Source organism: Mauremys reevesii, linkage group 5 (assembly GCF_016161935.1).
Source record: "Mauremys reevesii isolate NIE-2019 linkage group 5, ASM1616193v1, whole genome shotgun sequence".
In the NCBI taxonomy this organism is placed as follows: Eukaryota; Metazoa; Chordata; order Testudines; family Geoemydidae; genus Mauremys; species Mauremys reevesii.
The window spans coordinates 108,316,645-108,331,467 of NC_052627.1; the positions used below are offsets into that span (position 1 = coordinate 108,316,645).

Here is a 14,823-nt window from a genome sequence, read left to right on the forward strand (position 1 = left end):
TTATCTACCCCTAGATGTCCCCGAACAAATGGCTGTGAGCTAGCTCCATCACGCCTCTGATGTTTCTGTGGTACTAGGAGCTGTTCCACGACTTGCTCTTGGATACGGACAACACGGTACAGCAGATCCTTCTTGATCATATAATACGTTCCACAGGGACCCCATTCACCTCCACTACTTCTTTGCGAATGTTCTGGTATACTGGATCATTGGCCTGATCCTGTCCAAAATTCTCTAGTGAAGTTCCAAGTTGCCCAAACTCAGAGGGTTCTATCTCCCCTCCTCTTCAAGGGAGGTCCCTGGGGAACTGGAACCTCCTGCCTAGTCCGATTCTGGGCCAAGATGCCTCCTCTTATCTGCCCTCCTTTCAGTCTTCCTGGTTTGAGGCCACCCCATTGCTCTCTGGAGTGTTTTCTTCTGACTCCTCTCCAGGAAGTAGACTGCCAAACATCACCTTAGTGGGGTTTCCTTGGACCTCTATTTGGATGGTCGGATAGTAATTTACATCCCCATGGACACAGGATATCCGGATAGTTGATCATACCCGACCAGCTTACCAGCGTGACTGCACTTCCTGAGTCTACTAACGCGGTGGTCTTTATACCATTCATTTTAACTTGCCTAGTATATCTAGAGAGGACCATCGCACTCCTACTAGGCTTATCAAGTCACATGACTCTTCTAGATTTCCAGGTCGCATTGCATGGGCTCCTCTAGGTTTGGGCATTGGGCAGCTATATGCCCTATCTCTCCACATGCATGGTACATAGCCTTGCCTCTATCCCTGGCGCCTCCTTCCCCAGTGGTCGAGAGAGTTCCTGTGCTGCTAGATGTCTCCAGATGGATCAGGTCAAACAGCTGGGACCTCGGCTTTTGTTGGGCTGGTATTTCCACTCATGGAACCTCCTCACACAGAAAAGGTGCCCCCCACACAGAAAGGTGCCAGGATACTGGCCCACTGGTCTCATCATCCACTGTCATCTTTCATCAGGAGTTGATTTGTCTCCTGTGCTGGGCAGCCATCTGCACCCTGGTAGCTTGTGCCTTCACAACATCTTCCATTTTTTTTTGTCTCACTCAAATCCCTCCTGACACCACGTGTGGCAAAGTCCCGTCTCAGTCTCCCCAGCCTCTGCTGTTTTAAGTCTGTCCCTGTCTTCTCACCAGTCTTAATTAAAGTATTTTTACCCTGTCTTGTAGGAGAGTGTCCTGCCGCTCTGCCTGGGAAGGCTTGTGCTTCAATACTCCTGGTAGCCAGGCTCCTTCTCTCTCTGTTCCTTCCTCCCAGGAAGGGTCTCAGGCAGCTCCAAGTTGTAACCAGCTGATCTCAGCTGATTCTAATTTGCTACCTGGGTAACCCTTTCTCAGCTGAACCTGCTTGACCTGTAGTTGCTTCAGTTGATAAGGAGGAGGGCCTTTTAACCCTCTGGGACTGACTCCTCCCCCCCCTCTGGCAACTGTCTGTCCTGAGTTTATCACAATATGTACACAGTAATCATTAAATGTGTAAACTGGGTTTAAACAGAATAAAAGTATGTTGTAGACAAGACAGAAAATCATTTTTGCTTTACCATGTTATATCTGAATTCGTGTTGAATCAGATCGCATTATATCGGGATAGAGGTATATTATAATTTGATTACTTCAACCTAGCGAGTCCTTTACTGAATTTATCTTTTTAAAATATTTTTCAGTATTCATCAACATACATTTAAAAATTACATTTCAGTACCTAAGTGTATTTTTCATAAGTAAATTTTTACTTGACAGAAGTATACAGTATGTGATTGAAAATCCTGTATAAATCCAAGATCATGTATTGTTTTCATTTGAATTTTTCTCAGTGACTGGTAGCACATTCAAGACCCCCAACACTTTACTTCAACCTGTCTTGAAGATCTGTGGGGCATTATATCTTCTCCAAAATACTTCTAATCAGTTCCCTGCGGTATCATATTTGAAAAGAAATTCTATGTTTCTCATTCTTTTCCCCCAAACAAGTTTTTCTACTCAGTGTGATTCCTCCACCATATGAAAAGTTAAAGAAATATGATCTGTTTTGGAAAGAATAGTAGTATAGTGCACACTCTCTGTATATTTCAGTAACACTGATGTGGCCAGATTACCACCAGATTCAGATGTGGTATCTCACTAGGTTAGGGTTGAGTTGTGTACATAAATGAACAAAGGAGGAACACATAGGGAGTATGAGATGCACATTGTTCCCAAGGAAGTTGCTGATATTTTTTTAATCTGGTCCAGACTAATGAAATTTATGTTTTTTAAAGATTTTTCACCAGGATTTGCGAGGGCTGATGTTTTCAGGAGTGTAAATACAGAATTTCACACAGCTCTGATCTTGAACCCAGTCTTTCAAAGTTATTATCAAGAACTTTGTTGCTTGAATCTCTCTTAACCTTTTAGCTGCAGAGCTCTTACATAAGTTATGTTATTTATAAGAAAAATCTGGCCCTGATGATGTGAAACCAAAGTAGCATCTACTGGTGAGCAAAGTGATTAGCACATTAAGGCTTATTTTTAGGTTCTGTGTTGGTATTTCAGTTAAATATATACACCCATACACATAAATTGTATGTGCTTGTTTAGCATTGAGTCCCCAGAGTTCTTTAAAGAATTGTAGAAAAACAAATATAAAGTAGTCCTATGTTTAGGTATAAAGATAACAATAAAATATGAAATTGAAAGTACTGTTCATATTTAAGTCATGTGCAATCTTGAATCATGCTCTGCCTCTTCCACCCACACACATATTCTCCCTATATTAGCTTTTTACGGTAAATAAGTTTAAATCTGTAAATTTACAGTAACTGGCAGTTGAAGATCTGGGATGATTTTAATGGAGTTTTCCCATAGGGCATCTAAAATTGGAAAATGTTCAGAAGGGATTTTTTTTAAAAAAGCCTAATATTTGAGAGAAAGTTTTGATGGGAAATTTGAATCTTAGACTCATAGACTTTAAGGTCAGAAGGTACCATTATGATCATCTAGTCTGACCTCCTGCACAATGCAGGCCACAGAATCTCACCCATCCACTTCAATAACAAACCTCTAACCTATGTCTGAGTTACTGAGGTCCTCAAATTGTGGTTTGAAGACCTCAAGCTGCAGAGAATCCTCCAGCAAGTGACCCGTGCCCCATGCTGCAGAGGAAGGCGAAAAACCTCCAGGGCCTCTGCCAATCTGCCCTGGAGGAAAATTCCTTCCTGACCCCAAATATGGCGATCAGTTAAACCCTGAGCATGTGGGCAAGACTCACCAGCCAGCACCCAGGAAAGAATTCTCTGTAGTAACTCAGATCCCATCCCATCTAACATCCCATCACAGTCCACTGGGAATACTTAGCTGCTGATAATCAAAGATCAATTGCCAGATTAATTACCAAAATTAGGCTATCCCATCATACCATCCCCTCCATAAACTTATCAAGCTTAGTCTTAAAGCCAGATATGTCTTTTGCCCCCACTACTCCCCTTGGAATGCTGTTCCAGAACTTCACTGCTCTAATGGTTAGAAACCTTCATCTAATTTCAAGTCTAAACTTCCTAGTGTCCAGTTTATATCTTCAGTGTTCAGACCGAGTGAAAAGATGACTTCTCCAATTACTAGCTTTGCAAGTTCAACCTGGGTTCTAACAGTCAGTGTGTGATTTACACATGATCAGCAGTAAAGGTTCTGAAATTGGAAAGAAACAGTAATTTTGTGGATACAGAGAGAATATTGCTGTATAGCTTACTCTTCCACTATTATGTTAGCTCAGCAACTTTGATAGTAATTGTATTTCACTAAAGATGCCAGATGGGCAGATTTCTCATTCCTGGGTTTTGTGCTCCCTATTATAATAACGTAGGGTGAACTCCCAAATTCTGTAGTTTTTGTGGTTCCTAAAGGCAGAGAGAATGTGTTTGGGTGCAAGCCACCCCACCTTCCCGTCTCCACTGGTGGTTGCATATTACCCAGGAATCTGTAGTTCTTTTCTAGTCAGCTCTTTCTTGACTGCGTTCATCAAAGAAACTTTGTTCTCTCGTCACTGCTCCAGGTGGTAGCCTGCTCAATGTGGATCATACTTCAGTTATCTTTTTGTGTTTGTTAAATTTTTGAGTGTAAAATTTTTCAGTAGCTCTTTTCTTGCTCTTAGTTTGGGAACTTCAGTTCCACAGGTAGGCATTTATTTCAATTAGATGCTTCGGTGCTTTAATTTCACCACTTTGTCCTTGCTTTAGCGTTTTTGCATTAGTGTCTGTTGTTTCATCACTTTGACACTTGTTGCCTTGCTGTTGCTTCACCTTTTTTCACCTTTTTTTCTCCAAAGCTTCCTTAAGTCTTTTTGGCTCCAGTCTGCATTTCAAAGTTCACTAAATCCCAAAGCTACTTGCATTGAGTAGTGTTTTTTCTGTTTTTCAAAATATCATCCACTGTCTTTACCCTTAAGGAGCTAGAAAGCTCACTTAATGGAGTCAATGTCCACGAGGCAGAAAAATATCAGTAATAGAGAAGTGTGTTTGCTGTGCCCTGTGCCAGGGTGGTAGATTAAGGCATCATGGGGATTGCCTTCAAGTCTTCCTCAGACTGACTGACAGAGTTTATCCGAAGAGAAATTCTCAAACCATAAGTCTTAGTTGTCTTCAGCTGCTGATGTTAAAAATCTATGTCAGCACCACTGACGTGCCCTGCACTTCATGCTGAGTCCCTAATAACCTTGAGGTCTTTGCGCCTAAAAATTGGTGGCACTGAGCTCCTGCTCATTGGATAAGGTATTGCCTCTGAATAAGAAGCATTGGCAGGAGGCTATAGATAGCCAGCTGACCTCTTGTGCTTCACTGATGAAGCTCCCAACTCCAGGCAGCTTTACATTCAGATATCCAGGGTTCCTTTTTGTTTCCAGGACTTGAGGTTGAGATGGAGCTAGGAATCATGAGTGGCAGTATTTGGCTCCTTCAGATGTTCGAGTACTGCTTTCAGTGGTTCCCTCTAATGCTGTACCATGAATTGTCAGATTTCTTGGTGCAACTTGAACTTATTTTTGTACTATTTTGGCATCTCTGGTGTCAGCGCTCTTTGTGCAGTGTGTTGATGCATCCCAATGTGGTGTTGACACTTCAGACCAAACCATCATATCACCTGCTCAGTTCTTCAGCATTTGGGTGGGGCAGGGTGGTGTAATTGTTATCTGGATTCTGAGGAACTGGAGAACTCATCTGATAGCAAATACATACCAGCATGGAGAAGCAGCAGGATAGTGATTTCATAACAGGACTACTAGCACACTCTTAAAAAACTGTCTCAGTAGGCTAAATGTTGAGATAGGGCGAGTCCAGGAATTTTCAAGGACTTTGATACGTGGGCCAGAAACCCAAGTCCAGTAGGGCTGCATTTTCCTTGCTATCTGTCTTACAGCTGCTGGTGATGGAAATGTGACAGGCAACTTACACCACTGATCCATTCTTGGAGACAGTTGTGGAAAAGTATATCTTTCCAATGGGTGACATCAGTCATGTGTTCCTCCCTTCCCACAAGAACCTGGTGACCAAAGCAACTATAGTTAGAGCAAAAACCAGTCAAACACAGGGCACCAGGCCCCAGAAACCTCAGGCTCAGAGATGGAATTAATATGGACAAAAAAATTATAAATCAGCAGGTGTAGCCTTTTTGTATTGTGGTCTATTGGGCCTTCAAAGCCAATGTGCAGGTCATGCTTTGGAAAAATGTGTCTGTCCTGGTGGAGTCCTTTCACAAGGGCAAATGCCAGAATTGCATCATTTTCAGACAGTCATTGATGTGGATAATAGTAAGTAGCCTAAGTTAAAGGAATGGATGACTGTACGCTTGCTTCGTGGCTAGCTGCCAAATAGGTACTGAATAGAACCTCTTAGAGGAATAGGTGGGGACTCCTATAGAGAAGGTAAGAGTTGAAGGCAACTCTGTTTTTTCTGTATTTTGTGGTCGCGTCCATTGGGCCTTCTCACAAAGGAAGGAGGGGAAAAGGAGAGCAGTGCCCCCATTGAAGAGGCAACTTGGGAGCTTGTTATCCCCAATGGCCACTGGTTGCCTGATTCTCCTTTCAATTGGGAGTGCACATGTTCCCCTTCTTGGACAGATGCCTAGTCAAAGACACAATTTAAATAATTCCGTCTCACTACTGGGTAGTTTGAGTAGTTTATGATGCTCCCTAGTGGCTTCAGTTCCTCAGCAAACAATGAGAGAATGTACTAGCCCTGCTAGACATGGCTCAGCTGAATGCTTTTTTTTGGCTCAGGGCAGGATTCCAGACAGCCCCAATTCAAGAAAGCATAAGCAGTGGAACAGCTCAGACCATGCTGTGAATATTGGATCTCATGGGTGCAACTGTGTTATTAGTACCCTGGACAGTTCCCATATGAAGCAAGTTCATTTGATCCCAAGATCCCACTGAAGTATGCATCACAGGGACTCATGCATCACATTTGGGTGACATGATCCTAGTGGCAGTCCAGCAACCTATTGCCAGTTAGGAATTGACTTGCAAATACTTCTCTTCCAAATTGTAGTGAAAAATGGATACAGCCAACTTGTGCTGCTGAGCCCACATTCAGGGGCTCCATATTTAGGAAGTTGGTCTCTCACGGAACAACAGTTGCACATTATTCTTGTGGAGAGGAGCGTGGGCCTGCACACATTAGGCACTTTCAGAGATCTGCTAGCTATGAAGGTAGTGCTGATTCAAATGCACTTTGATCCCCACATTCTATATGCGCAAGTAGGACGATAGTGGATCATGCCTTGATATTGAGAAGCCCTGAAGGTGTGGGAATAGTGGGTGCAGCCCCACCAACATTTCTGGTCGCCATGTACCTGGCAGGAAAGCAGAACACAGTCATGAACTGATTCAATCTTGGATACCTCCTCACAAGTCAGAATGATGGATCTCATTTCCCTCCAGTGTGGATACTCCTTGCTACTGACCTGAACAAGAAGCTATTGTTTTCTGCCCACGGCACTGATAAGATAACCTCTCCCAACTATTTTTTTTAAAATTCTGTCGACCTTCATAATTTGAAGGATAAGCTAACCTCTGACTAGAGAGGATTTGGAAGAATTGCCTTCTGTGGACAGGTTATTATGTAATTGCCCATTATTCTTCCTAACTTTTCAAGGTTTTCTCCTCAACCATGAGGGTTAGAAATCTATTGGTTTTTAAAATGAAAACTGAGATTCTCATGTATTCAGATAACTCCAGTTCCTGGAATTCAAAGAAAAAACACCAAATGTCACAAAACTCTCAAAATCATGAAAGTTGGAAAAATTGAATTGTCATTTTAATAAAGAGAAGGGGGTAAACTGAGCCAGAAATAAAATGCAATAACTAAATCTTGTTGGAAAGTGCTAAGCAAATGTTTCTGGTATTTAAGAGACAGGATATTGGACTAGACGGACCAGAGGTTTGATTTGATGTGTTAGTTCCTGTGTTCCTAAGAGACTGTGGTGGCAAGTGTGCCTTGTCCATCCACTTGGGAAGGATGTTCCTCTATGCCTTTCCACCAGTACCTCTGGTAGTTAAAATCCTGTCAGAACTCAAGAGACAGATGTTCAGTGATCCTAATAGCTTTTGCTGGCCCTGAGAAGTATGGTCTCAACTGTTGCAGATTGCTAAAGCTGTTTCCACCAGGTTTAGTCTGGCTTTGGGTGATTACTCTGGACCAGGATACCATACTCCATCCCAACTTCACAGCCCTCACTGATGTTTTTTAGTAGAGCTTCATCAGCATACTGTCTCTGAGCAGGAGAACTGTGTCATACTGGCCTCTTTGAAACCATTTGTTAGAGGACTTAACATTTGTGAGAGGTAAAAGTTCAATGATGTAGTAGGCCCACATTTAATCCTTTAAATTCCTCAGTCCCCACTAATTAAACCTGCTTAATCGTCTGTCTGAGAATAATTTAAATACCACAGTAATTGCATCCAGCTTCATTTGGCAGACTTTGCAGCTTCTCAAGATCCTGGTTGAAGGGTAAACCAGTTTCTCTGCATCCCTTATTGTAAGTTTTTGAGAGGCTTGACACTACTGAAATCCCCATCAAAAAGTTCGTGGTGTAATAGGATAGTGATATGGTCTTGACGAAGCCGATGAAAGTTCTGTGAGCTCAAAAAAGGGCAGTGGTTAGATTCCTGGGTCTCATGTGCCACTTGTGTTGCTGGAGCGGGAGGAGGATGACGCCCTAGCCAACTACGGCTGCCTTTAGGGACCAAAAGTCTTAGAGCTTGGGGAGTGGTGTCTGTCTTGTGCTAAAATGCACAAGTGAGAATTCTGCCAAAATTGTATCTTCAGAGAAACAGAATTACAATATAAGTAATCCTGCCTTTAGAAGGTTCCCCACGCTTTTTACCATGACAGTTGGGCTGCTGTACAGCAATATTGCTAGAATATTTAAAGCTCAGTTAAAACATATAATGAAACTAAGGTTATTAACCATAGAAACATCTTTTTTTGTCAAAATAAAATGTGATTCAGACATGTAAGGGTTCATTGTTGAATGGGATATGGAGATTTAGCCATTCAACTCCATTGGCATATCTGTGAGAGTAGATCCCATGTATTGCATTGAAAACTCATCTTAAGTCAGCAAGAGTAGAAACTATAAGGGAGTAATGATCTATTTCGATGATCTTTCTAACTATTCTTATTCAGTGCTAAATTGCTTTGCTTTGTTGATTTGGCAGACCTTTTATATTGCAGCAGAAGGTGGGATTTTACTTTACTTTGGTGTTTCTCAAACTGTGGTCTATGACAAAGTTGCTAGTGATCTGACAGACCCAGCTAGTCACGTGATGCTGTCTCTTCCTTTTTCCAGCTGGTTAACTGCATTAAAAGATGGCTAAAATATGTTACACACTTTCCTAATACTACTTTTCTGTGTTGGAAAAAATTAAGCAATTGCTGTTTTTGCCATAGGGATGTTATGTGAACACAAATTAAAGGAGATATGGCCTCATAATTGAAAATGGGAACGGAAATTGTTTCTAAGACAATAGTTTCTCTATTAGAACATGGTACACACCATGAAAAAGTTTGAGAAATCAAATATTAGTTTATTACAGAACTACAGTTTGTATGGGACATTTCTAATGACATCTTACCAACTTGGCTTAGCAGTCCTGAATTGACAATGTGGACAATGAAAATTAACTTAATGTGTAAGTGAAACAGCTCTTTGTCAAACTTAATCCTTGTTTGTCTGAGAATGTCAGAGTTTTCCAATCAGTACTAAGGATTAATTGTCTGTAAAACTACATTCTTAAAATAATATTTTGTTTGCTGTAGTAAAAGTTCATTCTGAAAGTAACATTACACTGTGACTTACAGCTTTATTTAATTCACTTGCACTATTTTTGTTTAAACACCTTTCACATGTGAAACTACAGACCTAGAAGTCTACAAGACAAATTTCAGCTCAGTATATTTTAAAAGTCAAAAGGCTGGATTTTGGTACCCTTACTTACATTAAGCAGTACCTTACTTCCCAGGTAATCTCATTGATTTCCATAGAATTATACGTGGAGTAAAGTAGAAAGGGATTCAAAATCTGGGCCAAAATTATTAAATGTCTTGAGTAAGTATTTTACCGTTATTAAAAGAAAGATAATCAAAGAAAATTGTTAATTTATATTAATGCATGTGTTCCATGTGTTTTTTTTCCCCCTAGATCTTCCTCAGAACTGTGATCCTAACATTCCCCTAGTTGCTCAGGAATTAATGAAAAAGATGATCCGTCAGTTTGCAATTGAATACATTTCAAAAAGTAGCAAAATTCAAGAGAATAGAAATGGTTCATCATTTGAACCAAGTCTGATATGTAAAAATATCCAAATGAACCAAACGGAAAACTCCCTTCAGGAAGAACAGGATAGCCCTCTAGACCTCACTGTGAATAGAACTCAAGAACAGAAAACTCAGCAAGGTAAATCTTTTGTGTCTGTTTCATTAATATGCTGCTGTTTTGAAATTGTTTTCATGTAGAATTGTCTTATTATCCAAATCTGAACAATCAAAAATAATCACTATTTTTAAATGTTTGTCTATCCAAAGTAGCATTCAGTACATTAAAATAAATTCTATTGTAGATTATTAAAATCCATGTATAAAAAAAATCAGTTATTTCATGATTGATTTTTCTGTATTTTTTCCACATTAACAAATGGTTCTCTAAACAGCCGCAGAAATCTCATGGGAAAATTTTGAAAAAATTATTTCAAAAAACTTTTTTGTTTGTGTGCCATATTTCCCTAAAAGCTAAATATCCCCACTCCTGGATCCATGCACTCAGTGACTGGTGGCAATTCAGCAACCTTTGGAACACTAAAGCTCTTAAACCACCTCATCAATGGGCAGCATAAACCTGTTGAAGTGTGATCTACTGCTTGCTTCCCTCATTTACTTTTTGCACCTTTAACAGGATGGAAGTACATATTACACCTATTTGATTGCTAAGAAAGCGAGGAAATCAGTTTATGATGACTTTATTGAAGAAATGGGATTTAAGAACCATGAAAGGGAGGGAGAGAAGATACTGATGCATAAGTGAATGGTGTTCCAAGCATAGAGGGCAATATGAAAGGAGGCACAAGGTCCGAACAGGAAAAGGTGAAGGGAAAAGTAAGGATAGAAATTTAGTAGACGAGTATGAGGAAGTTTTAAATGGAGATTCTGTATATGTAGGGATGAGATATTGCAGAACCTTGAAAGTAAGGACAAGGAACTTGAATTTATGTTTTTTTGGTGGGGGGTGGAGTGTTGTATGTTTTTTATGTTTTTGTTTTTTAGGATGCTAATAAAGGAAATCGGGTGGAATGATGGGAGGCGGTGGGATTTTGAATAGATTGAAGGAGGCAGGAGGTAGACAAGATGTTAGGATTGGTAATAAGTTCTTTTTGGATATTTGGCTCATTATGTTCAAGCTGGCTGTGGAACATTAAGGAAATATCAGAGACAACTGAAGTTTCATGACTGGAGACCATCATGATATAGATATACAATTAACTATTTTATCAATCCCAGCCCTTTGTCTGGCTCTTTTCATTTTTTCCTGCCTAATTTATCATATCTTTTCTTCCATTTTTACCTCCTTCTGTCCTCACAACCGTTTTCTGTTGGTATTTTTATTTTTTTTATTTTTGGGGGGGGTGTGCTGATATAACTTTACAATTTAATAAGTTAACCTTTTCTCTCAGCATCGCAGTTTTAGTTTGTTTTTATAGACTTGTTAGGTTACCTTTATAGAAACAGTGGAGGAAGAGATCTGGGATATCCTTTTTTGCCTCTGACTGACTTTAGGTACTGCTTTCATAGAATCATAGAATCTCAGGGTTGGAAGGGACCTCAGGAGGTCATCTAGTCCAACCCTCTGCTCAAAGCAGGACCAAACCCAACTAAATCATCCCAGCCAGGGCTTTGTCAAGCCTGACCTTAAAAACCTCTAAGGAAGGAGATTCCACCACCTCCCTAGGTAACCCATTCCAGTTCTTCACCACCCTACTAGTGAAAAAGTTTTTCCTAATGTCCAACCTAAACCTCCCCCTCTGCAACTTGAGACCATTACTCCTTTCCTTCTAGTACAGTATAGTAAGAGCGGCTGTTTTAGGCTGAAGCTCTGAATAAAAACTCAGTATTTTGTTGAGAGATGCGGGGATGGAGATATGAAGAGGGTGAATATAGTACTGCTGCCCAAAGATGGTGGCACTAGTCAGAGTAGTTCCCTTGGGTCTCCAGGCCTGAATTTGGTCCAGCAGCAGTTTTGAGGGAAAGGTTGATGATTCTGCCATGGCATTTGCAACACTGAGATTAGGGTCCCCTTGTGCATATGCATTAAGATACAGTCTTTAATTATAGAATCATCATCATCATACTATTTTTTCCACATGGATGCACCTCCCCTCACTACTTATGCTCTGCTCCTCACCCTGTGTTCCATTCAAAATGCATTGTTCATTTCTCCTGGGCACTAGCAACCAGAAGCATTGAGAGCACAGGAGAGGCAGACTCCCTCCTCTCATTTCCTATGCCAAACACCACGGTGGCCCCTGATTGCTGGGCAGAGCAATTGCAGGGAAAATCCTTCTCACCACCTGCAGCCCTGGTGAAAGCCCAGTACAGACAGAATCTTCATTGACTGTTTCTACCAAACGTCAAGTCTCAAGTGAGTATGTGAACTGCAAGGTTTCTTTTTTTGTTTTTTTTTTTGTTTGTTTTTTTGGAGGCTTATAATTTGGCCAGATTTGGGCAGTTTTTTTCATGAGGGCAGCAGAAGGCATATTCCTGATACTAGGGCAGCACCACCTTACCCCATACCCTCCAGTTTCACATCCCTGCTGTAAAGCATGGAGATGCTAGTGTCTTAGTGAAATGTTTATAAGAATTTTTCAAGATGGGCAAAACAACATAATTCTTTCCAGCCTTGTTATGAGAAACAGCTTAACTTTTTTTGTGAAATAGTCTAAAAACATTCAGCCATCCAGCATGGAAAATTCAGCCCAAATGGTTGAAGTTCAGCAAAGTTAAATGAAAGCAACTAATAGAAAGCGTTAGGCAATTTTAACTTTTGGCATTGCTACCAGTTCTGCCTGTAATATGGTATGCACTTGCTCCAGGGAACTGAGCCAGGAATTGTGGGATAGATTCAACAATCTGTAGGCCCTGCAACACTTGCAGGCACTGTTATATGAGGATGGGCACATGGTGTACACCTGAAGCAGGATGATCAATAAGGATAGATTGTACTTTTGCTTCAGGTGCAATTTTTTAGTATAAATGCAGCCATAACGGACAACTAGAAGAGCTGGGAATTGCCATGTTTGTCACAGAGGAGAATCACAAGGTCCTCCCCCAGTTGCTTTATCAAAGGAAGAGCTTCAAAAGTAGACTCTGTGGAGTCACAATACTGGAAGAATATGCCTGTCAAGGCTGAATCTCCACTCTGTCACCTTGAGTACAGAAGGTGGTGGCCCGCAAGGATTTTAAAAATTAATACTTGCCACTCCAGGTTTGTATTAAACTCCCAAGGTAACAGCTTTTCTCTGACCTTAGATTGGTAAATGCTGCCACCACCCAAATGCAAAAAAAAAACCCTGGACCCAGGATGGAGCACTTGGGAATTCCTCCCTGTTGGGTACCCTCAAGCCCTTTACCCTTCCCCCTCTGGGGAAGAGCTGAGAAAGAAAATAAAGGAAATTAGCTGTTGCTACCAGCTAATCAAACAACATGCACAAACCTCTTAGGACACCAACAATCCAGTCCTGTTCTTAAAAAAGGTAAATTTTATTAAAAACAAAAAGGAAGAAAATACATCTGGAACTTAGGCTTTTGCTAGATTTTAAAAGAGCAATTCCAAAAATTAAGCACCCAAAATAGCTTTCTTTGGGGTTAGCTTAAAGGTTACAAGGAAACAAAAGCATCTGGGGTTAGCACAAAGGAGTTCACAAGCCTGAAGAAATAAACAGAAATAAACCTAATCTCATCTTTCTAAACATTCCTAATTTACTAGATATGATCTGATGGTTTTCATATCTGGTTCAAACTTTACACAGCGTTCCTGCTGCCTGTCTCTTCAGCCTAGAGAGAGCAACAGACCAAGGGAAAGTTTATTTCCCAATTTTAAAAAGTTCTAGCCTTCCCATTGGCTCTTTTGGTCAGGTGGCTACTTTTTTTTCTTTACCTGGGGGACTTTTTAACCCTTTACAGGTAAAGCAAGTAGAGAACAGCTACCAAGAGGGATTTTACAGCTAACTGGCTGGCTGGGTGTCCATGAAAGGGAGCTTACCCCACCCGCCCATCCACACACTTCATTTATCTCACACACTCCAAATCACAGATGGTGCTGGCCAGCCTGGTTCAGGTCAGGTTCACACTGGCTTGGATTTCTTCCTGGAGGTTTAGGAAACAGAGTTAATAAGATGCATACACCTCCAGTGTTATTAATAATTATATGAAGAACTAAACAGTACTTTTTATATTTCAAGGACTACACTGACTTAGAATGCAGGGACATTTTTACCTGGCTGATTGTGGGAAACCTTCCCTGGAGAGTGCATCAGGCACTTTGTTAGAGGCTCCTGAAAAGTGTTGTATTGTAAAATTAAAGTCTTGAAGAACTAAACGCCACAGAAGAAGTTTTTTGTTAGTCTCTTTTACTATGTGAAGCCACTTCAGTGCAGCATGGTAAGTCTGTAGGTGGAACCGCCATTCCCAAATATATGGTGTGATAGACCCAGGCCAGTTGGGTATAGCAGAAGGCAGATATACTGGCCACTGGATTAACAGTTTTCTGTTCCCTGACTGACCAGAGCAGGGGCTGCTCCAGGCTAATGAGAACACCTGACTCTAATTAACCTACAAAGAGTCAGGTGAGGCCATTCAGTTAATGTGACCACCTGACTCTAATTAAGGCCCTGCTGTTACTATAAAAAGGGCTCACTCCAGTCAGGCAGGGGAGCCAGGGAGCCAGGGAGTCAGAGGAGAGGAAGTGCGGCTGGTTACTGAAGACACCCTCAAACCATCGTTAAAGGAGCCCTAAGGCAAGGGAAGAAGGGAAAAGCAGGAGAGCTGTGGGGAAGTGGCCCAGGGAAATGTAGCAACTCTGGCAGTGAAAGGTTGGCTACCAACAACTGCTACCATTAGGGTCCCTGGGCTGGAACCCGGAGTAGAGGGCGGGCCCGGGTTCCCCCCAACCCACCACTACAGGAACATCTCCTGGAAGGGGAAGTCAGGTCCCTGTCAGGACAGGAGGCTGAACAGAGACTGTGGGAGTTCTCTCACCAACCTCCTTGCAGCCTAT

General features: G+C 41.3%; 1 protein-coding gene across 10 annotated transcripts in view; it reads left to right on the top strand.

Moving 5' to 3' along the window:
• The window catches only part of LCORL (ligand dependent nuclear receptor corepressor like), a 186,379-nt gene that overhangs the window by 96,992 nt on the left and 74,564 nt on the right, over window positions 1-14,823 (top strand). For 8 of the 10 annotated variants that reach the window (XM_039539456.1, XM_039539451.1, XM_039539458.1 and 5 more), the window contains one exon: window positions 9,700-9,954. In XM_039539456.1, the coding sequence (XP_039395390.1) occupies window positions 9,700-9,954 (255 nt within the window). Of the gene's footprint in view, window positions 1-9,699; window positions 9,955-10,449; window positions 10,650-11,998; window positions 12,190-13,076; window positions 13,092-14,823 lie in introns of those variants that run through there. The other 2 variants (XR_005598812.1, XM_039539457.1) reach the window with 2 other exon arrangements.